Source organism: Prunus dulcis, unplaced genomic scaffold (assembly GCF_902201215.1).
Source record: "Prunus dulcis unplaced genomic scaffold, ALMONDv2, whole genome shotgun sequence".
In the NCBI taxonomy this organism is placed as follows: Eukaryota; Viridiplantae; Streptophyta; class Magnoliopsida; order Rosales; family Rosaceae; genus Prunus; species Prunus dulcis.
In genome coordinates, this window is record NW_023010085.1 from 28,820 (window position 1) to 54,876 (window position 26,057).

Below are 26,057 nucleotides of genomic sequence, written 5' to 3' on the forward strand. Positions count from 1 at the left end.
GTTGGATACATTAATAATACACTGCACAGATTAAAGTCCCATAAAATATAACATGGGTATAGCAGTGATCAATATGATGCACGCTTGTTGCGTAGCAAATGATGTGGATTGAAGTCCCGAAAGGACAATCCTTTGACATGTCAATATTGATATTGTGCACGCCTAATGAGTAGCAAATTGTATGGGTTAAAGTCCCAGAAATTAATTGACATGTATGTATTAATCTGTGGCATGCTTGCAGCATGACAGATATATGGGTTCTAAATGTTCCAACTCCCTAAATGGAGATTATCCATGCCCTACTGTAAAATAACGCTCCATTGGAGGTTATAATCCACATTATCACATAATAAAAGCTCCCTGAAGTGGCTTGGGTACCCAAAGGCAAAGAAATGCTTATAATTGATGCATGTGCATGCACATGAGAATGGTGGGATCATGAATTGATGAATGACAATTTTTGGTTTTGGAGTAGCTACTCAAATCATCAATGGGCTGTGTTGATTGGAACCACGTTCAATTATTAAATGTCGACAATATCATTGGCCAAAATGGAATGAGGCAATTCCATTATAGATGAGAATGAATGTGAAAGAACTAACCCACAGTACGAACCCCAAAAGATGTTAATATTGAAAGTTATAGTTGGGTGTTCGGAATAAAAGGGAATATACCTACTTTGTATGACACAATGTTTCTGGCAGAAACAAGGAATGTTGGGTTTTCTCCATATTTACAAATTCAATTGTGCCCCATTATTGCACATTTACGGAGACCAACATGTTATCTTTAAGGGTTATTAAATGTACGGAGCATATCACCAGAAGTGATTCCCTAAAGATGTATAAATAGCTGGGTTAAAGCTATATAATGTGTCATAAAGTTTAATCCCTTTAAACAAAATCCTTGAAAGGATTGAAATTGCATGAAGCAAGTCCCTGACGGACATGTGCCTGAAGCACAAAATCTGTACTCAATACTAATGTGCATAAATTGCCTCAGTGAGTACATTGATTATAATGTGTTTGCAACACATTAAAGCTTCTGAAGAGTTTAAGAAATATTTATCTCGACCCAACGATCGAGCGTTGTGCCAACGAGATTTTTTTTGCTTATACTAAGAAAGTATTGAAATATTTTTTAAGGATTATCCGTTGGGCACTTAAATGTTTTTCCGGAAGTATACTGGACCAGATAGAGCTCAGCTCCATCACCACCATTTTGGGATGATATTATGAAAATTTCTATGGTCGTTTACTGGAAAAAGCTAGTCATGAAGTTTTCGGAGGGAGATATTCATCAAGGGGAGCATGGTTTTAATAAAGACCTTTATACACTGTACTCTTTTTCTTTCATTCAAGTTTTTATCCCACTGGGACTTTTATGAAAATATGAATACATATTTGATGATAACATGTGGATATATGACATAAGGTACAAGAAGTTCGACCCCAAAAAAAAAGAAAAAAAAAAAAAAAGAAGTATAGTAGAACACTCATCTACTGTAGCAGCAACAAGAGTATTTCTCAGGCAGCGCATAAAAACATCTCTAAGAAGAACCCCATATCAAACAAACCCATAGCAGAAAAAGTTCCTATCGAAGAAGAACGTTTCTAATGGAATGCAGTTCAGATGCAACATCACTGATATTCTTTAGACGCTCTGTTGGAGATTCAGCGGAGCATTCAATTCCAATTCTAAATATTGAATTCAAGCACACCACAATTTTTTCAACTCTTCTCTTGTTGTTGCCTCCTTCAAAAAGTGTTGAATCTGCAATGTCCGTAACTCGCTCAGGTAAAGCCATTTTAACAAAAGTATGAAGGTTTAGGTCCCCATTAAACATGTCGTCGGTGGGTCGCTTTCCTGCGAAAATCTCTAACAAGAGAATGCCAAAGCTGTAGACATCTCCATTTGTTGACACCTCGCTTCCCATACCATACTCTTACCATTCAAACATCGTAAAATATTGTCAGCACATTTGTGAAGATAAAATAGCTGAATTATGTAAGATTAAAAGTAAAAAAAAGGACAGTAAAGCATATATGATAGAAAATTTTACCTGGAGCAGCATAACCAACCGTTCCTTTTATTCCAATGGAACTTGTGTGATTGTTGGAAACATTAATACCAGCTTCTTGGGAGAGAAATCTTGCGAGTCCAAAGTCAGAAACATGTCCAGTCATCTCGTTGTCCAAAAGAACATTGCTTGGCTTGAGATCACAATGAACTATCGGTGTTTCACAATGATTATGAAGATAATCCAATGCACAAGCAACATCAATGGCAATGTCTAGCCTTTGCTCTAGATTGAGTGCCTCTCTTGAAAGGACCCGCCCCGAATTTTCCCAAAAACCCGGGACGAACCCTTTAAAATTCCTGACATCCCCCGATGCCGGGCCCACTTACTAAAGACCGAGACTTTCTGCCGAAATTTCGGCAGAGGCTCCCCTATAAATTGGACATTTCCCAAAATTTCAACCTGCATAAAAACACATTTAATATTCTCAACTGGCAGCATGCACAATATATTTTCATGCAAATCACACAAATGGCCTTCGGCCTTCCAATAAATCTTAAACAACTACCCAACAAATCAAATACCCCTTTATGACTAATAATAGTCTGCGGCTGCACCTAACAACCTTAGGCTGCCTACGTACCCTCACCGAGGGATCAAGCCACACGTAGTTCTTCCTTAAAACCTAATTCCACACTTAGGCGATACCTCATTTCATTTCTCTGTATTCCACATAATCTCCCCATACGCCGGTACAACCAACGCCACGTATGGGGTCTGTCAACACGCCGGATAACCTACGCCACGTGCGACCATGCCATACTATCCCATATCTCCCCATACGCCGGTACAACCAACGCCACGTATGGGGTATGTCTCAACGCCGGATAACCTACGCCACGTGAGACCTACACGTCATATCACATAACTCCCCATACGCCGGTACAACCAACGCCACGTATGGGGCCTGTCCCTACGCCGGATAACCTACGCCACGCGGGTGTTGAAGGAAAATGGTGATCTTCCTAATATAATTTCACCACCACTAATTAAATAATGGGGTTTTATTATTTTAGGTTCGACCCATTCGAGACGCAAGTCTCTTAATTACAATCCCTTGCTTCAAGGAAAAACCCTTTGATTCCATCATAAAGAAACAGAACGTGTGTGTTTGATTTTGCAGCTGCTCCCAAGTCCAACCTCAAGATGCCTACGTATCCTTTGCGGGAATCAAGCCACTCGTAGTTCAAAGATTCATGATGAATAAATGACTCATCAAAAAACGAAGAATTTGAATGGGTTTGATTGAGGAGTTTGAGTGAATTTAGCTGAATAAACCAGGGATTCGATATGGAAATATGTTTGGGATGGTTGCATCTAGATTGAATCTCTAGATTGCCTACGTACCCTTTTAAAGGGATCAAACCAACGTAGTTCGAAAAATTTAGAAATTAATGGGTAAGTGTGGCCCAATAATTTAGAATTTGTATCTTTGAGATAATTTGGGGATTTTCATAGGTAGATGACCTATGGGGAAATTTTGAAATTAATGGGTAAGTGTGGCCCATTAATTGAGAATTTGTGTTTGAGATATTTGAATTTAATCTCATTGGAATTTTCATTGGTAGATGACCCATGAGAAAATTTTGGATGGTTTTGTACCACTTTTTCTTTTTGTCAATGTCCCAGAAAATTAATGAGCAATTTTGATTAACCCAGTAATTTTCTAAAGTTGACATTTGCACTTGGACCCAAATATGGCTACAATGATTTTTTTAACTAATCCATTAACCATATGATAGGGAATTTGGGCCTTAGGAAATTTAATGGGTAATTATTTGGGTTACCCATTAATTATATGGGCTTTTGAGAGTCAATGGATAATTATTCTCTGACAGCCCATGATCCTATTTTGGGCTTTTGATGTTTGTTGATAGTTAGCCCATGAGCATAGAGCCCCAAAAAAACTTTGGCCCAGCAGGCGATTAGTTATCCAACTCTTTGCAGAATTTGTTTCCAAGTAAAATCAGACCTTGCAATCCCACCTTTATCTGGAATACTTGTGATCAGTTCGAATTAAAAGCAAACACTATTACTGTTAAGTCTTTAAAGAAAATAATATACAGTCTTTACAAACAAGAAGAAAAGAAAGCCAGAAGAAAGAGAGAAAAACTGCCGCAACACCCAAGAGGTTTCAGACTTTTTTTTTGTCCTTTTCCTCATTTTTTCTCTGCAACAGCAAGTCTCTTGTGTCCCTTTTTTTCTTCCAACTCCAAAAGTGGCGTCAGCCACCTTGTTCTTTTTTGTCCTTGTTTTGACTTTTCTTTTTCTTCTTCTTGATCTGCAACACCAAGTCCTTTGCTTTGCTTTTCTTCCAATTTCAGCAAAATGGCATCAGCCACTCTCTTCTCTTTTTTTTTCTTCTTTGAATTTCTTCTTCCTTTTGAAACAAAGTGGCTGACGCTTTCTTCTTCCTTTTGAAACAAAGTGGCTGACGCCACTTTCCTTTTTTTTTTTACTCTTCTTCCGTTTGTTTTCTTTTCAGTGGAAGCCTTCTCCCTTTTTTTGTTACTGCCATACATAACACCAAGCCAATTCCTCTCCTCTCTTTTTTTAGCTTTTTTTTTTCTTTGCTTTTGGTTTGCTGCGCAACCAGAAGTTGCCAACAGGAACGTGGCTATCCTCCCCAGATGAAGAATTCAAAGGATAGACTGCACAAACGTGGCCTCCCTTTTCAAGCTTTGTTCCTCTCTTTTTTGTGCACACAGCTGATTTTTATTTGCTGTGAGATTAAATCCCTCCATGATTATGTTCGTGGGTTTTGTACCCAAATTGGATTTGTGCTCTTGAGAACTCACTGAATGAGTTTTATGCCCAAAAATGGATATACCATTCAGGGTATTTGATTGAGGGTTACACACCCATGATGGATTTTGTATCCAATATTTTGTATCCATTTCAAAGGATTTTCTTTTGCTCGGCAGAGCTTTGTTAAACAGAAATCCTCTCATGGATTTGTTGTTCATCATTTAAGGGTTGCCACCCAATATGGATTCATCATCCAAGAGAATGATTTTAGGGTTGCCACCCATTATGGATTTATCATCCAAGAGAATGATTTTAGGGTTGCCACCCAACAAGAATTAATTGACAGGATCAATCTACCTGTGAAAATGTCTCTTCTTGTATTTGTGCTCCTGCAATTTTCCTTCTGCAACAATTCTCTTCTTCTGTCGTCTTCTCCTGTTTTTCGGTCCTCCTCTCTCCTCCTTTTTTTTTTTTCTCTTTAATGCAGAATATTTATATTAAAAAATGAATAACCAACTCCCCCAAAAATAGGAGCCACTAAACTCTCTTAAACGTTTTCATTGGTTTAGACCCCCCCCTTTTTCCAAACTTCCCCCCCACCTATCCAATCCCACGTTCCAATATTTTGTGATTTTTGTGATTTTTTTTATTCCAACAGATGCCCCCTCAAGCTTTGTGCGTGTGGCATTTTTTTTTTTACGCGTGCAAAGCTTGAGATGCCTTTAACTAGCATTATAAGCTAACATATGTATATGTTTTTTTTTTTTTTTACCTTTGATTTCAGGTGATGGATGCTTATGGAAATCTTCACAAGGAACATGCTTCCGATGAATATGGTAGGGCCATGGCCTTTGGCCCCCAGTACATGAGATCTTGTCCTCTGAATTCGATCAGGCTTATGGTACCTCCTGAGAGTCGGACAACATGGTTCACCACAGATCACGTGAGTAGTGGACATCTCAAATTCAACCCCCATGAAGAAGACCGAGTTGTTCAAATTTCTCAAGCCAAGGGCCCATGTTTTCTTGCCCACTCTTTGATGAAAGTAAACAATGAGATTGATGGAGATAAGCAGTGTCTTCCTAGAGATGAATTTTATCCAGTTATGCACAGGATGCTTCGTAACCAAATTTCGTGGGGAAGCAATTTCAAATTTTTCGGTCGGGCTAACTTTCGATCCTTTGTACTGGAGTGGACGGAGTCTATTTTGAGTGACTTTGGTGATGTCCTTCGTCAAGCTGATATATATGGGGCTGTGGCCATTTCTCGGTCCTCCTATGATTTTTGCCCTAATGTTTGGAGAGCATTCTGCGAGTTATGGGGGCCTTTATCCAACACATTTCATCATGGGAACGGTGAAATGGGCATTTCCCTATATGACTTGAAGGTTATTGGCGGGTTACCAATTTTGGGTCTCCCTTATGACGAATTTATCCCTTTAAACAGAGAATTATGCCGTGAAGACTTGTATCCTTCAACCACTGGTGAACTTTTGAAAATCCATGCTCAACTATGTGTTTTCCATAAGAAAGGGCAAGTTTTCCACGATCAATGGATTGAGCATTTCTTTCGAGGGGAAGCCATATATGGTGCTACGGGGAATAAAAATAACATAGTTCCCAAACATAAGGCCAAAGACCTCAAATTTCCCTTGAACATTTCACGTGAAGGACAATTGGCTGCTTTTTTAGCCTTTTGGCTTAGCCGTTTTGTTTTGCCCCTTGATAATGCTATAAGGCCAGAATGTTTCTATATGGCAAGTTTGATGGCGAGAGGGTTTAGAGTTTCACTTGCTCCAGCAGTGTTGGGACTTATTTATCATGCCCTCGGTACAGTTGCTACTCATCGTAGGGGTCCTGGTTTAGCAAATGCATATCTTCCCATTCATTATGTGATTGGATGGTTAAGGGAGCACTTTCCTGATCTGATCGACCGTCGGAGTGACAATGATTTTCCAGCACATTACCCTCTTCTAGCGAGGTATAGTCAGATTGAAGCCAAATATGTCAGCTCTAATCAAGCTAGAATCATCTTCAGGAGTGAGTTTATGGTTTATCGTCCTAGTGTCTTCCTTGCACAAGAAGATTGCATTCTTTTAGACACAGAGAGCCTTGCGGACGATGCCTTTGAATTCTTGGTTTGTATGCGCTCTGCACTGCTTCCTGTAAGGTTAGGTGGCGATCTTTGGTTGGAGCCTTACTACCCAAATAGATTTGCTCGCCAGTTTGGCTTTGATCAAGGAGTTCCAGAGAACAAACTTTTATTTAGTGTATGTGAGAGGCAGCGATGTGGGATTGAGAAGTTGGCGAGAGCCCAAGCAGTCCTTCTGCGTAAAGATACCACAGCGCTTTTCTATATTCCGCGCTCCACCCGCATTGGGGAATGCTCTTGGTGGTATTGTAGATGGTGGATGACTGCATGTGCACCTTATATGGGCTTTTCTGTGTCAAAAATTTTCTCAGTGGTAGACAGGCATGTCCCAAGGAGGGACCACATCTTTGTGACTAATAATTTGAAAAGTATTTCGACCGGCATGAGCAAAAGCGGCTTTAATTCATCTTCACTTCTTCGTGGTGCTTCGTCGAGCATAGGACACAAAAAGAGAATTCACAATGCTAAAGGGGAACATTTCTCAGGGTTAATCACGTGATGCACCAATCCCAAAGGATTAATCGAGACTCACACCACAAACGGGCGCGACATGCAGATCACAACAAGGTTGAGGATGGAAGCTCTAGCCATGTTCTTGACGAAGAGAGTTCTAATCCGGTGTAGGGGGAAATGAGATTTGACGACATCCCTTTTCCTCGCGAAATGGAGCCTATTAACGTGGATAACCCAGCCTTTGAAGTCATTTCTTCAGGTGAAGAGGAAAATATTCATCATGAGAGTGCTAACTCCAACATGGGTGGTAGTGGGTCAGACTTCCTGGCTGTAGTGTCTGAATTTCAACAAGTTCAGAATAGCCCCGCTGATGATCAGTTTCCTGAAAGTGTTGGGCCTATAGCAGTTGTGCGCCCCCTCCAAAATTTGGTATCAGTCGCGAACTTTGTTCATCAGATTTTTGGGAATGGGGTAAACCAGAATAGGCGGGAGTTTATCAGTAGAGAAATTGAAGGTATCTTTAGCAGACTTTACTCCTCAGAGACACCTGCTCAACTTCATATGCACCATTTTGAGATCACCAAGGCCCTTCGACTTTTGGGGTCAACCGTTGACATTCTTGGGTGTGGTGAAACTGCATTTAAACAGTTTGCCCAGCTTGTGGATTGGATTTTTGAGCTTGCCAGGCGACATTCCAAGAGCAGTGCCTATATTGAAGCCTTAGGAGATGTGAATATTGATGTGATTCATGATTTGATCCGCCAACACGAGGAATGTCTAAACACCAAGCTGGCTCTTGAGGCAGAACTTACAGAGGTTGCTAAAGAGATTGAAGACTTGGATGCCAAGGAAGTTACCATCAGGGAAGCAGAAGAGAGAGTTCGCCAGATGTGGGAAGAGCATGAAGCTAAGAAAACTTCCCTTAATATGCAAAAGATGAACTTTGAGATTTCTTTGGAGCATCAGAATGAAAAAGCAATACAGCTTCAACAATCCAGAATTGATGCTAAAGAAGATCTACTTCCCCAGATCGGGAGCACTCGACTGCCAATGAAGGCTCAAGAGCAAGAGATCCACCGCCTAATCAATGCCCTGTTTTCTTCTTGTAGCGAGCTCTAAGTGATGAGCCTACTATCATTATTAAATTTTTTTTGTTTAGCATGATTTTTCCCTTCAATAAATGTTCTTGTGGTATGATTTATCCACCAAGAATTTGTAGGTAGGCCTTTGCTTCAGTATTCTTTTGCTCTTGTAATGTAGTTTTTCCACCAAGAACAATTTTCAGAATAAAGATTTTGTCGGATTTTGCTTTTCTATTTCACAGTTTACACTCGTGCGAAGTTGGAGTTTTTTTTTGCGTAGTATACAACAGTTTAACCACATGCTAACACCATCGGTGGACAAGAATGAATTCATGATAGTTTACGGCTGCATCTAGCTTTTGGGCTAGCTTGCCTACGTACCCTGTGGAGGGATCAAGCCGAACGTAGTTCACCCTCATTGAATTGAGGTAATGAAGGGGAATTTTGGGTCTTGTGACTGAATCTAGCTTTTTAGAGACTAGACTGCCTACGTACCCCTTTTTTAGGGATCAAGTCAACCGTAGTTCTTTGCTTGGGCCGCCCTTTCGGGTTTTCAACCCACAAAGCCTTTTTTTTTTTTTTTGGGGTGCTCTAATTTTTGCTTGGGCCGCCCTTTCGGGTTTTCAGCCCAACGAGCAATTTTTTTTTTTAAATTTACCCTAACTTTTGCTTGAACAGCCCTTTTGGGTTTTCAGTCCAACGGGTTTTTTTTTTTTTTTTTTTTTTTTTTTTTTTTTTTTTGGGAACATCAGGCGTAAAACTTCTTGACGAACTTCCCGTTCACACAAGGATATATGCACTTGCCTTCTGAGTTTGACAACTCGTAGGCACCCTTGGAGAAAACCTTAGTAATGACATAGGGCCCCTCCCACTTGGGTTCAAATTTACCATGCATTTTCCTAGTAATGACGAAGGGTCTTCGGACTGTTAAAACCAAGTCTCCAATTGAGAAAGATCTGAACTTAACTTTTCTGTTGAATGCCCCTGCCACCTGAGCCTGATATATTTCGAGCCTTTGTTGAGCCGCCAATCTTTTCTCATCGAGAGCTTCCAGTTCTGCCAATCTCACATTTGCGTTCTCGTCGGGGTTTGTTAGCTGTAATGCTACCCTTAATGATGGCAATTGGACTTCTAACGGTAGAACAGCCTTGGAACCAAACACCAAATTGTACGGTGTACATCCTGTTGAGTTGAGTATGGTCGTCCTGTAAGCCCATAATGCTTCAGGGAGGCGTTCATGCCAATCTCTTTTGTTTCCTGAGACCATCTTCTTTAGGATATTGCACAATACTTTATTGAAAGCTTCAGCTTGACCATTTGACGACGGATTGTAACTCGCGGAGAACGAGTGTTGAAACTTATACTTCTCACACAACTTGGTCATGGACTTGCATTTGAAATACAATGCATTGTCAGATATAATCTTCGATGGAACCCCATAACGGTAGATGATGTGGTTCCTTATGAAGTTTGTAACATCGTCTGCTCGTACCTCCTTTAAAGGAATTGCTTCAGCCCATTTAGAGAAGTAATCAGTCGCTGCCAAGATGTATTGATGTTGACGTGATGACTTAGGCTTTATCATGCCAATAACATCTAATCCCCAAGCTTCAAATGGCCAAGACAAGGTTGTCGGATGCAATTGTTGGGGAGGTTGGTGAATAAAGTCTCCATGTAATTGGCAATCTTTACATGTGGTTGCAAACTTTATTGAGTCTCGGACCATTGTTGGCCAGTAATAACCCAATCTCTTCAGTTGGTTTGAAAGTTTTGGACCAGCTTGATGAGCACCATAAGTGCTAGCATGAGTATCATGAAGGGCCTTAGTTGCATCTTGATTTGACAGACACCTTAACAACATACCATCAAATGATCTTTTGTACAAGGTATCATTTAAGTACAGAAATCGAGTGGCTCTGCGTCGGACTTCAGCCTTTTTCCTTGAGTCATTTGGCAACTTTCCAAGTAGTAGATACTCGATTATGGGATGGCGCCAATCAAGATCATCCGGTTCCTCCTCACATTCGGAGGGCGTAATAACGTTTGAATCCACAACTTCTTCAATTCTCTCTATAGCTGGGGATAGTAAATAACGTTCCCCAACGGTGACTTGGATATCCCTTTCGCTAGGTAGTGTTAACGATGCAGCCAAATTAGCTAGTGCATCAGCTTTATCGTTTTCCGACCTCGGGATGTGACTAACATGAATGTCTTGAAACTGTGAGATGAGATACTTCGCCCTTTCATGGTATGGGACGAGAGTAGCATTTCTAACTGCATATTGACCATTCAACTGTCTGACGGCCAACTGTGAATCACCATATGCTTGCAAACAATCAATATGCATCTCGAGGGCAATTTCAAGGCCAATGATGAGTGCCTCGTATTCTGCCACATTATTCGAACATAAAGCTAGTAAGGAGAATGAGTATGGGATTAAGCCCCCAGACGGCGTGATGAATACTAATCCTTCCCCAGCTCCGTTTCTTCTTGCTGCCCCATCAAAATATAGTTGCCATGTAAGTGCTTCTATTGTGAACACCTCCTCATCAGGCAAATCTGCAGGTAACTCCATGTTGTCGGGAGTAGGATGAGCAGCCAAGAAATCAGCAAGAGCTTGCCCTTTGATCGCCTTTTGTGGCACAAATTTTATCTCAAACTCAGAGAGAAGGAGTGACCACTTGGCTATTCGCCCAGAGAGCACAGGCTTGGACATTAAATATCGGAGCGGATCTGCCTTGGAAATCAAGATGACTCTATGAGAGAGGATGTAGTGTCTTAGTTTCTGGACAGCAAACACTAATGCAAGGCAGACCTTTTCAATAGGGGTGTAATTTTGTTCTGCCCCTACGAGTGTTCTACTCAAGTAGTAGAGTGCATTTTCCTTTCCATCATCATTGTGTTGAGCGAGCAATGCCCCCAACGAGCGTTCTAACGCTGCAATATACAAGATTAAGGGCTTCCCTTTAATTGGTGCCATAAGAACTGGCGGATTTAATAGGTATTGTTTAATGCTTTCCAAGGCATTTTGACATGCTTGATCCCATACAAACGGAACATCCTTCCTCATGAGCCTCGAGAATGGTTGGCACCTTCCAGAAAGATTTGAGATGAACCGTCGCATATAGGGTAGTCTCCCTTGCAACCCTCGCAACTCCCTTAAATTTTGAGGGGAAGGCATTTCACGGATTGCCTTGATTTTTGAGGGATCAATTTCAATTCCTCGATGTCGGACAACGAAGCCAAGGAATTTGCCTGAAGTTACCCCAAATGCACACTTCAAAGGGTTCATTTTCAACCGGTGCTTTCGGAGTCTATCAAAAACTCGTTTTAAGTCACTCAAATGATGTTCCCTTTTCCTGGTTTTAACCACCAAATCATCAACATAACACTCAATAGTATTGTGAAGCATGTCATTGAAAATTGTTGTCATAGCTCTTTGGTAAGTTGCCCCAGCATTTTTCAACCCAAAAGGCATCACAGTGTAGCAATATATTCCTTTTGGAGTGCGGAAGGCAGTTTTTTCTTGATCCTCCGGAGCCATTTTTATTTGGTTGTAACCTGAGAATCCATCCATGAACGATAGAGCACCAAAACCGGTTGTTGCATCCACCAATAATTCTGTGATTGGGAGCGGAAACTCATCTTTTGGGCATGCGTCATTGACATCTCTATAGTCCACGCATATACGCAGTGCCCCATTCTTTTTTTTAAGGACTGGAACAATATTGGACAACCAAGTGGGATATTGGACTTCTCGAATAAAACCGGCAGCAATAAGCTTGTCAATCTCAACTTCTATTTGGATTGTTAGCTCTGGCCGAAAACGGCGTGGCGCTTGCTTCACCCATCGAGCCTCATTAGGTATCCCAAGTTTGTGAACTGCAACGTTTGGGTCTAACCCTGGCATGTCTTGATAACTCCATGCAAATACGCCTCGGTACTCTTGCAACAGTTGTGTGTATTCTTCTAACTCTTGCGGCGTTAACGAAACACTAACAAAGATAGGTTTTGGGTCGTCAACTGTACCAAGATTAATGTCTTGCAGATCATCAATTGTGGCTTGACCACCATCCTCCATTTGGGGTGGAGCTGGTTGGACTATGTCAATGAATCCCTCGATATCTTGAGGATCATCATCTTGGTCCACTGCTTCTTTGAAAGAGGTGCAATTGACTTGGACAAGGTCATCCTTTATTTTCACCCTTTTGAGCTTCTCGATCACGGCTTTCTCTTGACTCCTAACCTTCCATTTCCTTTTATTATGGACTTTCCCTTGTTGAGAATTGGAAGGGTTTTCCAAGCGGTGAAAGATTGAGATGGGGGATGGCTGTCTGCTCCCTAAACGTTTAAAAACAGAGACGCGAAGCGGCTTTATATTCACCTCATCTTCTCTAAACATAGCTTGTTCCATATTAGTGAGTATCTCGGACTCGGAAACTTCCAGCTGTGGCCTTCAAAGAAACACTTTGAGCACACCACTCTCATTTTGAACTGTGAGGCCAACATTGCTTTTCTTTGTTTTACGGCCTGTAAGTTTTATCTTTAATGGAGTAAATGTTGTTTCTGGCAATGATTCTTTTTTGTGAAGAACTATACGTTTACTTGGGCCCTTGTTTTTGCCAAAAGTAGTCGAAATGACCAAATCGTCCCCTGGGATAGACTGATTGATCTTACGAAGAGGACGAATGTAGCTTGCCGTCATCAGGGACTCCATTGTTTGTTTCGAGGAGCTTGTTTCCTTTTCACTAGGCTCCTTTTTTGAAATCTTGACAATTATCTTTGGCTTGGGAGCCTTTGCAGTCGGGATTTCTTCCACTTTTGAGAATGACGTACCACGAGGTTTTAGCTTCACTCGAATTACGTTTGAAGGTTTGGGTACTTCTACCTTTTGTGCCTTTCCTGTTTCAACAGTCACTTTATGATTGGAGATGAAAAGGTAAATGGGTCCCCCTGGGCGTGCCAAAAATTATGTTGAAGGAAAATGGTGATCTTCCTAATATAATTTCACCACCACTAATTAAATAATGGGGTTTTATTATTTTAGGTTCGACCCATTCGAGACGAAAGTCTCTTAATTACAATCCCTTGCTTCAAGGGAAAACCCTTTGATTCCATCATAAAGAAACAGAACGTGTGTGTTTGATTTTGCAGCTGCTCCCAAGTCCAACCTCAAGATGCCTACGTATCCTTTGCGGGAATCAAGCCACTCGTAGTTCAAAGAATCGCAATGAATAAATGACCCATTGCGAGGGAAATTTGATTTGAATTGTATTGAAAAGTGTTTGAGTGAATTTAGCTGAATAAACCAGGGATTCGATATGGAAATATGTTTGGGATGGTTGCATCTAGATTGAATCTCTAGATTGCCTACGTCCCCTTTTAAAGGGATCAAACCAACGTAGTTCGACGGTTTAGAAATTAATGGGTAAGTGTGGCCCAATAATTTCGAGTTGGTGTCTTTGAGACGATTTGAAGATTTTCATAGGTAGATGACCTATGGGAAAAATTAGAAATTAATGGGTATGTATGGCCCAATAATTTAGAATTTGTATATTTGAGATAATTTGGGGATTTTCATAGGTAGGTGACCTATGGGGAAATTTTGAAATTAATGGGTAAGTGTGGCCCATTAATTGAGAATTTGTGTTTGAGATATTTGAACTTAATCTCATTGGAATTTCCATGGATGGATGACCCATGGGAAAATTTGGATGGTTTTGTACCACTTTCCTTTTTATCAATGTATTAGAAAATTAATGAGCAATTTTGATTAACCCACTAATTTTCTAAAATTGACATTATTTGCAATTGGGCCCAAATATGGCTATGAGGGTTGTTGAATTAAACCATTAACCATATGATAGAAATTTTGGGCCTTAGGAAATTTAATGGGTAATTATTTGGGTTACCCATTAATTATATGAGCTTCTGAGAGTAAATGAATAATTATTCTCTGACAGCCCATGATCCTATTTTGGGCTTTTGATGTTTGTTGATAGTTAGCCCATGAGCATGGGGGCCAAAAACAAAATCTGGTCCAGCAGGCGATTAGCTATCCAACTCTTTACAGGGTTTGTTTCCAAGTAAAAGTCAGACCTTGCAATCCTATCTTTATCTGGAATACTTGTGATCAGTTCGAATTGAAAACAAACACTGTTACTGTTCAATCTTTAAAAGAAATAATATACAGTCTTTGCAAACAAACAAAAAAAAAAGAAAGAAAGCCAGAGGAAAGAAAAAAAAGAGACTGCCGCAACATCAAAGAGGTATCAGATTTTTTTTGTCTTTTTCCTCCTTTTTCTTCTCTGCAACAACATGGTCTTTGTTTTTTTTTCTTCCCATTTCAGCAAAGTGGCTGACGCCACTTCTCTTTTCCCTTCTCTTTTATTATATTTTTTTTTTGTGTTGACTTTTCTTCTTCTTTTTCTTGGTGGCTGCTTCCTCTTTTTTTTTGTTTTCCTCCTTCTTCATGGCTCTTTTCTTTTTTTTTTTCTTTTGCTTGTATGCAAACAGCACCAAACCCTCTTCCCAATTTCAGCAAAGTGGCTGACGCCACTTTACTTTACTTTTCTTTTTTTTTAAAAAACTGCCATATGGAACTGCCAACAAAAACGTGGCCACTCTTTTTTTTAAGATTTCCTTCACAAGCCCAACTAGTTTTAAGTTTTGTTTGTTGTGGCCAACAGTACCCCCGAAGCTTTTTCCCCTTTTCTCTTTCGACAGGAGTCCTCCTTCTTCTTTGTTATTTGTTGCTGCTATCTGCAGCATCAGGCCGAGCCAACATGGTTGTCTTCCTTTTCAAGCACAGTTTATTTTTATTTGCTGTGAGATTAAACCCTCAGTGATTTTGATTGAGGGTTACACACCCATGATGGATTTTGTATCCAATATTTTGTATCCATTTCAAAGGATTTTCTTTTGCTCGGCAGAGCTTTGTTTAAACAGAAATCCTCTCATGGATTTGTTGTTCATCATTTAAGGGTTGCCACCCAATATGGATTCATCATCCAAGAGAATGATTTTAGGGTTGCCACCCATTATGGATTTATCATCCAAGAGAATGATTTTAGGGTTGCCACCCAACAAGAATTAACTGACAGGATCTATATACCTGTGAAAATGTCTCTTCTTGTATTTGTGCTCCTGCAATCTTCCTTCTGCAACAATTTTCTTCTTCTGTCGTCTTCTCCTGTTTTTTTTGTCCTCCCTTTTTTTTTTTTTTTCTCTTTAATGCAGAATACTTATATTAAAAAATGAATAACCAACTCCCCCAAAAATAGGAGCCACTCAACCCACTTAAACATTTTCATTGGTTGGAGACCCCCACCTTTTTCCAAACTTCCCCCCACCTTTTTTTTTAATCCCACGTTCCAATGTGATTTTTTTTATTCCAACAGCGGGACCTCAACATCATATCACAAATCTCCCCATACGCCGGTACAACCAACGCCACGTATGGGGCCTGTCGACACGCCGGATAACCTACGCCACGTGCGACCTCAACACAATATCACAATATCTCCCCATACGTCGGTACAACCAACGCCACGTATGGGGTCTGTCTCAACGCCGGATAACCTACGCCACGTGAGACCTGACTTTCACTTGGTGGTGCTTGTAGTGAATCCAAAATCCGGGGAAGTACTTAAGGTAGTGCATATTGCACTCCAACTGACGTTCTAGACTCTGTTGTACCCCTGTACAACCATATAATTATATTTTAATTCTAATATTGCGTAACTCCCAACCAAGGGTCAAACTACCCTAACCCTGGTCAACCGGGCCCACGGGGACCACGACCTCCAAACTCCGATCCGAAAGTTCCTACAGGTTCTATAAATTATAGGACACTTGTCCTACCAGTTTGGTTCAGATCGGACGGTCGGATCGCTCACGATCGCACGATCTCACGGTTAATATAAAATATAGACTTTAAAGTATTAAATCGAAACATCCGGGGCTCCGATTCACGATCCGTGAATTCCTCCACGATCCTAGAATTACCTAGTTTCACATATATTAATTTCGGGACCATCCAACGGTCCAAACCTATCGAACCCGGATAACGCCCAATAGGCGATATCCGTTCGATAATCAAACGACGTCCGAATTGAGATCCGCGAAATCCTACGCGCTCGTGACGGCACGAGGACCTCAAAACTGACCCGAGACATGCCACCACCCTCGCCCACGCGCCGCCACACGCGCCGGCAGCGCGTGGGTGTGTAGAGTAATTTCCGGCGACGGAAAAACTCCACACCCGAGCTCACCCTTCCTACCCTAGCTCCTACTCGAGGTCAGGATCACTTTCTTCAACTACGGGGAGGCCCAATTCGGCCGGCAACTGGCCGGAATTTCATTTTGAAATCCGGCCAAAAACCTAGATTTCTCAATCGATTTTCTACACTGAAAATCGATCCAAACCTACACAACCAACAGCTAGAACTCGTAAAAAGGATCAGAAACCATACCTCAATCACCGAGTTTGGGCGGCGGAGGCGGCGGCGCGACGGCGAGAAAGCCCCGGCTCGAACCAGTCGAGCTCGCGGCCGGAGATCGTGATTTCCGACGGGGAAAACGGGCAGGTCTTGGTCGGGACGGCGAGGCGAGTCGAACGGGACCGGTCTCGGGTCCTGCCGTGGCCGGAGTTGCGCGAACCGAGGAGAGAGAGAGTGGACGTCGGGGAGAGAGAGAGATCGCGCGGGAGAGAGAGAGAGAGAGAGAGAGAGAGAGAGAGAGAGAGAGAGAGAGAGAGAGAGAAAAAAAAATCAGATATTTTAACCCAAACTTCGAAATATTTACAGTTTTGCCACTGTCGATATTTTGATCGTAACTTCTTCGTTACAACTCCGATTCGAGCCCACTACGTGTCTATGAACTCGTCTCAGCACGACCTATCCAAAAATACAAGTCACGGTCCCAAACTCTCTCCGGTTAAAAATGTGACTAAAATACCCTTAAATAATTAATTAATTAATTAAGGGTTAAATTTGGGAAAAATTGGGGTCGGGGTGTTACATCTCTTACCTCTTCAATTTCAGTAGGAGGATGCAGCCACTCCTCTAAGCTTCCTCTGTCCATGTACTTGTAAACCAGAGCCTTGAAGTCATTACCATGAAAGTCAACACTTGAACACGCAGTTATAATCTCGACAAGATTTCGATGCTTGATGTTTCTTAAAGCCTCACATTCGGCCATGAAACTCTTCGATGCTCCATGGCGTAACAAGTTGAACACCTTCACAGCAACAAGTTGATGTTTATCATTATCATCAAGAATTCCTTTGTACACAGACCCAAAACTGCCTGCACCAATCAAATTAGCCGAAGAGAACTCGTCAGTAGCTCTTAGGAGAGTAGCATATGACACTTGCAAAAAACTGTTCGCCAATGTGCTCAACGGAATCTCTTTCCTTTTCCTTCTTGACGAACAGAGGAAGAAATAGGACATCACCATAACTATTACAAGAAGAGCAAATCCGGAAAGTACTAACGGGATTATTAATTTCAAGGTACGAGATGATCCTCCTTTTTGGGACTTGCACTTGGGCAGTTGGAGATCAGCAATTCCCCCGCAGAGCTTGGTGTTGCCGGTAATTGAAATCACACTTGCATTTTTAAAAGCACCTCCTCCAGTTGGTACCGCTCCCCAAAATTCATTGAATGATAGGTCTAGTTTCTTCAAGAAGACAAAGCCCCCTAAGAATTTTGGAATTTCACCCGACAAATTGTTGCGAGAAAGGTCTAATTCTCCTATGGCTTTCAACCCAATCATAGATGAGGGAATAGGCCCCTTGAAGAAGTTGCCTTGCAAGTACAAAACTTCTAAACTCTCACATGAACCAAGGCTACTAGGAAGTTCTCCGGATAACATGTTATTAGAAACGTCCAGTACACCTAGACTCTTCAACTTTCCAACCTCCATCGGAAGAGAACCCGTAAGGTTGTTCATCGACAAGTTCAAAAGCACTGATAAGGACGGGAGGCCAATAACTTGTTGAGGTATTGCGCCACTAAGTTTATTATTAGATAAATCCAATACTATCAGCTGTTGGCAATCTCCCAAGCTTGAAGGGATGACGCCTTTAAGATTATTTCCTTGTAAGAAGAGTCTGTATAACTTGGTTAAATTTCCTAAAGAGGACGGAATGCTTCCTGATAATGCATTCATAGAAATATCTAATTCCACAAGGCTTGACATCTTCTGAATTTCAGTGGGAATGTTACCCGTCAAGCTATTTCCCCCCATTGACAACGACTCCAAGTTGACCAGATTCCCTAATTCTGTTGGGATACTTCCATGTAGTTGGTTTCTGAAAACCCAAAACTTTTCAAGCTTGGTTGAAAGATTGGATATTGATGTGGGCAACGTCCCTCCAAAATTGTTTTCACCCACCAACAACTGTCTTAACTCTGTGGCATTGGTCAAGTCCGAAACGAAACTCAAGTCACCATCTGTACCGCTTCCGAGATGATTCCATTCAATGAAGAATATCTCTAGGTCTTGAAGATTTCGGAAATCTGGCATCTGACCTGTGAAGTTGTTAAGTTGCATTTGTAGTAATCGCAGACTTGTGGCATTTGATAGTGAGAGAGGCAAGGATCCAAAAAATTGGTTGTTAGCAATGCTAAAGGATTGGAGATTAGGAAGAGTTTTTCCTAAGTCTGATGGAAGCCTCCCTTGAATTTTGTTACTTCCTACTCCAAAGAAACCAAGAGCAGAGAGGTTATAGATGGAGGGAGGAATGGTACCAGTTAACTTGTTTGCACCCAATGACAAATGTGTTAAGTTTTTCAATTGGCCCAGAGAAGTAGGGAGGCTTCCCACCAAGTTATTTTGTGTTGCAGCAAGTACCTCGAGAGACGAAAGGTTTCCCAAGGAAGGAGGGATCTCTCCAGTTAAATTATTAGCTTGTAAAACAAATTGTTGAAGCTTCGACAAAGAGCCAAATTCAGATGGAATTTTACCCACCAACCCGTTGAAACCGATGTCCATGAAGATGAGGTTGGAGCAATATGATATGTTGTATGAAATAGGGCCACTAAATGAGTTGTTGTGTAGATATAGTACCTGCAATCTACGCAAATTCCCAATTTCTGGAGGGATTTTATTGCTGAAGCTGTTGTTTTGGAGTCTTAGAGCCCTTAGGAAACTTAGATTTCCTATGTGTGGGGATAGGGACCCTGCCAGCTTTTGAGATTGGAGGTCTAGCCTTGTGACCCTTTGTTGGTGTCGTCGACTGCAGGTGACACCGTGCCAGAAGCAAAAGTGAATGGATTCATTCCAGGAGCTCGTTACATTATGAGGATCTTGCTTTATTTGAGCTTTGATGGCTAGCAGTGCAAGCCTATCGGTCTCGTTGCCTCCCATTCTCAAATGCATGGAGCAAACGAACAATGCTCCATTCACAAGTGAGTATGTTAATAAAATCAGTTTCAAAACCAAAACCCCCATTTTGAATTTGTTTATCAGAAGCGGGTAATATTATATTCCCATTTGATTATGAAGGCATGGCAAACTGGTTTATAAGATTGAGTAATGCGCTTAACTAAGTCCCAGTCATTACGATCAGCCACGGTTGACTTGCTTTCCAAAGACACAAAACTTTGACTTGCTTCCATTAGTCACTTGCAAAGAATTAGTCATACATCAAGCAGACGCTGTCATTGGATTGGAAGCTGATGGGGGTTTTTCTAAACGTATAACGTGGAATCTACGGAAAAGGCCAAATTAGTCGTTGTTGACTTGCTTTTCCAAACTGAGACGACCTCATTTCCTCTTCCTTGGAGGAAAACTGCTCTCGCAACCCCTATTTGTTGAACTTGCATGGTTGTTAAAATGACAATTACAAAATTGACCCCAGGAAGCTGAGTGGAAACAGCCCCAGCAACAGTACATTTCGAGCCCCTCAATTGATTAAACAAAGTTCATGACAGCTGTGAAGAGAAGTAAAATTATTCAATGACAATTAAGCTTCAATTCGGAACAACGAACGTAAGAAACATCGCCATTTTAAGAAAGGCTCGAAAACGAGGTTTCAATTCTATTCAGGGGCCAACCCCAGAAAGGCCCATCCCATGTACCAAATATATATATATATATATATATATATTATAATAAAAAATACAAATTCATTAAATTTAAATAAATAGATAAACTGAAATCCATTTCAAATTCATTACTTGTACATACATTTGCTTACTTCAACATACTCAGACTAATTTCAAGATACGCATATTTGTACAAAGACGAAAAGTTCACTCTGCTCCAAGTAAATAATTGAAAAAATAAAATAAAATTTGGCGTCATTTAGAAAAGTAGCATTAAATGTCTAATTTTTAAGCAATAGTCTAAACTGTTTAAAGTTAATTTAATTAATGAAGGGTGAGATTTGAATCCCCTTCAATGATGCTGCAACAACATGTTTTAGACGAAGGCTGTATAGCAGTGATGTGTCCCAAAACATCTTGCAATTTGACAAAGTAGCATTATAAGTTTATTGAAATGTGTAAAAATTGTTGATAAATACATATTATACGTAAATGCAAATTTTTGGAGAATATGTAGAGTATTACCTGTGGGAATGTCATTTCTGTCTATGCGAGAGAACAACTTACCATAATCAAGAAAATAAATCTGATGTCTCAAAATCTGTGGGTGAACACTTGAGAGCTCGATGAAAATTGTTTTTGCATTGAAGAACAAATGTGCATGTGGAACAACTCTGTTTGCGGCCAGTATGAAAATATGTTATCTTATAAATACAACCATGTTTTATCCTTTAACCAACCAAATTATAGTCACTCTTTCACAAGAAATGAGAATACAAGGTAAACACTCCAATTAAGCATAATGAGAAACAATAACAAGAAATTGTCTAGGGAAGATCAATAAGACTAGTTAAAATATATGCTTGATTTATTTATCAAACTTTGATAATTTATAAACACAAATTGCAAGCAACTAATTAATTAGCAGCTTAAGAAGACATATACCTTTCCTACACCACCCATGCCAAAAAGCAACCAACAACACAGTTGCATCTTGAAGAGTTCCTATGCTTGAAGAAACTAATGACAACCTGAAAATTAATCGGAGGGAGTTATTGGATATATTTTTTTATGGCTGTTATAAATAAATAAAAAAGAATAGTTATTCGGTAAGATCATACCCTTGACAGTGGTTGGAAGTGTCTTCTCTCTGCCTTTTGGGTATTCGGTAAGATCAAGAGAGGCTGCACAGGAGGAGAAGAAAGACTATATATATGATGAGACGACGAGAGTAAAGAAGGGAAGTGAGGGATATGAGCTGTCACACAGATATTTTGGCTATTATTTCTCTGTTTTATTTGTTTGTTGGTTATTAGTTCCCTTCATTATTTCACCAGCCAAAATAATTCACCAGCAATGAATATGAACTGATCAACTTAAATTTTTTGTTGAACCAAACAAAAATAACATAAAAAATTCCAACTTTCAATACTGAATTAATTAAACAGATGAATAAAGACACCTTTATATTATACATGGGAGGAAAATCAATCTTGAAAGATAGGGCAATAACTATATAGTGCCACAATGCGTTAGCTCATGTGAGTATGCGATTATATTTTTGTTGTTTTCAATTTTTAAATACAATCGATAGTCAAAGTAATAGGAGGAACGATGATTTTTCAAACACACTTTTTCGCTAAGCTAAACCTGTTTGCAAGCATGCAATTATCTTTGGAAGACTGCACAATAGGCATGGGCTTAGGAAATGGCCGTCATAGTTTTTAGGGAACGTATTTGGACCAAACAACAGGATCAAGTGTACTTTCAGATTTATTTAAGATAAGAGATTTACACAAGATGCAGTAGTTTGATCACATTTCTAAGGGCTTCAGGCCCAAACACACAAATAAAACGACGTAGTAGTAGCACAACTCCCATCTACTGTACCAGGCTAGCAGCAGCAAGCAACAAAGAATATTTCTCTGGCAGCACATAAAAAATAATATCCCCATCACACAAACCCGTAGCAGAAAAAGTTCCTATCCAAGAAGAACGTCTCTAATGGAATGCAGCTCAGATGCAGAATCACTGATATTCTTCAGACGGTCCGTTGGAGATTCAGCAGAGCATTCAATTCCAATTCTAAATATTGAATTCAAGCACACCTCAATCTTTTGAACCCTTCTCTCGTTGGTGCCTCCTTCAAAAAGTGTTGAATCTACAATCTCCATAACTCGATTAGGGAAAGCCATTTTAACATAAGTATGAAGGTTTAGGTCCCCATTAAACATGTCATCGGTGGGTCGCTTTCCTGCGAACATCTCTAACAGAAGAATACCAAAGCTGTAGACATCTCCATTTGTTGACACCTCGCTTCCCATACCGTACTCTACCATTGAAACATCATAAGATATTATCAGCACAATTGTTAGTAAAATAGCCAAACTTCGTAAGATTTAAAAAGAAAACAAGGACACCACTTACCTGGAGCAGCATAACCAACCGTTCCTTTTATTCCAATGGAACTTGTGTGATTGTTGGAAACATTAATACCAGTTTCTTGGGAGAGAAATCTTGCGAGTCCGAAGTCAGAAACATGTCCAGTCATCTCGTTGTCCAAAAGAACATTGCTTGGCTTGAGATCACAATGAACTATCGGTGTTTCGCAATGATTATGAAGATAATCCAATGCACAAGCAACATCAATGGCAATCTCTAGCCTTTGATCTAGATTTAAACTCTTGGGTCCCTCTCTTACCTCTTCAATTTCAGTAGGAGGATGCAGCCACTTCTCTAAGCTTCCTCTGTCCAGGTACTTGTAAACCAGAGCCTTGAAGTCATTACCATGAAAGTCAACACTTGAACACGCAGTTATAATCTCGACAAGATTTCGATGCTTGATGTTTCTTAAAGCCTCACATTCGGCCATGAAACTCTTCGATGCTCCATGGCGTAACAAGTTGAACACCTTCACAGCAACAAGTTGATGTTTATCATTATCATCAAGAATTCCTTTGTACACAGACCCAAAACTGCCTGCCCCAATCAAATTAGCCGAAGAGAACTCGTCAGTAGCTCTTAGAAGAGTAGCATATGACACTTGCAAAAAATGGTTCGCCAATGTGCTCAACGGAATCTCTTTCCTTTTCCTTCTTGACGAACAGAGGAAGAAATAGGACATCACCATAACTATTCCAAGAAGAGCAACTCCGCAAAGTACTAACGGGATTATTAATTTCAAGCTACGAGATAATCCTCCTTTTCTGGACTTGCACTTGGGCAGTTGCAGATCAGCAATACCTCCACAGAGCTTGGTGTTGCCAGTAATTGAAATCGCACTTGCATTTTTAAAAGCACCTCCTCCAGTTGGTACCGCTCCCCAAAATTCATTGAATGATAGGTCTAGTTTCTTCAAGAAGACAAAGCCCCCTAAGAATTTTGGAATTTCACCCGACAAATTGTTGCGAGAAAGGTCTAATTCTCCTATGGCTTTCAACCCAATCATAGATGAGGGAATAGGCCCCTTGAAGAAGTTGCCTTGCAAGTACAAAACTTCTATACTCTCACATGAACCAAGGCTACTAGGAAGTTCTCCGGATAACATGTTATTAGAAACGTCCAGTACACCTAGACTCTTCAACTTTCCAACCTCCATCGGAAGAGAACCCGTAAGGTTGTTCATCGACAAGTTCAAAAGCACTGATAAGGACGGGAGGCCGATAACTTGTTGAGGTATTGCGCCACTAAGTTTATTATTAGATAAATCCAATTCTATCAGCTGTTGGCAATCTCCCAAGCTTGAAGGGATGACGCCTTCAAGATTATTTCCTTGTAAGAAGAGTCTGTATAACTTGGTTAAATTTCCTAAAGAGGACGGAATGCTTCCTGATAATGATTAAAAGAAATATCTAATTCCACAAGGCTTGACATCTTCTGAATTTCAGTGGGAATGTTACCCGTCAAGCTATTTTCCGTCATAACTAACGACTCCAAGTTGATCAAATTCCCTAATTCTGTTGGGATACTTCCATGTAGTTGGTTTCTGAAAACCCAAAACTTTTCAAGCTTGGTTGAAAGATTGGATATTGATGTGGGCAACGTCCCTCCAAAATTGTTTTCACCCACCAACAACTGTATTAACTCTGTGGCATTGGTCAAGTCCGAAACGAAACTCAAGTCACCATCTGTACCGCTTCCGAGATGATTCCGTTGAATGAAGAATATCTCTAGGTCTTGAAGATTTCGGAAATCCGGCATCTGACCTGTGAAGTTGTTAAATTGCATTTGAAGTAATCGCAGACTTGTGGCATTTGATAGTGAGAGAGGCAAGGATCCAAAAAATTGGTTGTAGAAATGCTAAAGGATTGGAGATTAGGAAGAGTTTTTCCTAAGTCTGATGGAAGCCTCCCTTGAATTTTGTTACTTCCTACGCTAAAGACACCAAGAGCAGAGAGGTTATAGATGGAGGGAGGAATGGTACCAGATAAGTTGTTTGAGCCCAATGACAAAATTGTTAAGTTTTTCAATTGGCCCAGAGAAGTAGGGATGCTTCCCACCAAGCTATTTTGAGTTGCAGCAAGTACCTCGAGAGACGAAAGGTTTCCCAAGGAAGGAGGGATCTCTCCTGTTAAATTATTAGCTTGTACAACAAATTCGAAGCTTCGACAAAGAGCCAAATTCAGATGGAATTTTACCCACCAACCCGTTGAAACCGAAATCATGAAGATGAGGTTGGAGCAATATGATATGTTGTATGGAATAGGGCCACTAAATGAGTTGTTGTGTAGATATAGTACCTGCAATCTACGCAAATTCCCAATTTCTGGAGGGATTTTATTGCTGAAGCTGTTGTTTTGGAGTCTTAGAGCCCTTAGGAAACTTAGATTTCCTATGTGTGGGGATAGGGACCCTGCCAGCTTTTGAGATTGGAGGTCTAGCCTTGTGACCCTTTGTTGGTGTCGTCGACTGCAGGTGACACCGTGCCAGAAGCAAAAGTGAATGGATTCATTCCAGGAGCTCGTTACATTATGAGGATCTTGCTTTATTTGAGCTTTGATGGCTAGCAGTGCAAGCCTATCGGTCTCGTTGCCTCCCATTCTCAAATGCATGGAGCAAACGAACAATGCTCCATTCACAAGTGAGTATGTTAATAAAATCAGTTTCAAAACCAAAACCCCCATTTTGAATTTGTTTATCAGAAGCGGGTAATATTATATTCCCATTTGATTATGAAGGCATGGCAAACTGGTTTATAAGATTGAGTAATGCGCTTAACTAAGTCCCAGTCATTACGATCAGCCACGGTTGACTTGCTTTCCAAAGACACAAAACTTTGACTTGCTTCCATTAGTCACTTGCAAAGAATTAGCCATAAATCACGCAGACGCTGTCATTGGATTGGAAGCTGATAGGGGCTTCACTCTCTCAATCACCCCATGACTTTTCTTTGGTCGGAATCACCCCATGACTGACTTACTTTTCCAAATTGAGACGACTTCATTTCCTTTGAGTGGAAACAGCCCCAGCAACAATACATTTCCACCAACG

At 40.6% G+C, this 26,057-nt stretch overlaps 2 protein-coding genes across 2 annotated transcripts; both read right to left on the bottom strand.

Moving 5' to 3' along the window:
• Positions 1-1,594: 1,594 nt before the first annotated feature.
• Positions 1,595-19,887, bottom strand: LOC117612833 (probable LRR receptor-like serine/threonine-protein kinase At3g47570). Its single transcript, XM_034341475.1, has 4 exons — positions 17,536-19,887; positions 13,120-13,126; positions 2,063-2,320; positions 1,595-1,944 (listed from the first exon to the last, which is right to left on the bottom strand). The coding sequence occupies exons 1-4, from the start codon at positions 19,885-19,887 to the stop codon at positions 1,595-1,597; spliced, it is 2,967 nt and encodes a 988-aa protein (XP_034197366.1).
• A 2,662-nt stretch (positions 19,888-22,549) lies between these two features.
• On the bottom strand, positions 22,550-25,740 carry LOC117612834 (probable LRR receptor-like serine/threonine-protein kinase At3g47570). Its single transcript, XM_034341476.1, has 4 exons — positions 24,934-25,740; positions 24,467-24,772; positions 22,995-24,395; positions 22,550-22,899 (listed from the first exon to the last, which is right to left on the bottom strand). Exons 1-4 carry the CDS (start codon positions 25,688-25,690, stop codon positions 22,550-22,552), a joined length of 2,814 nt encoding a protein of 937 aa, XP_034197367.1. The 5' UTR covers positions 25,691-25,740.
• Positions 25,741-26,057: the final 317 nt, after the last annotated feature.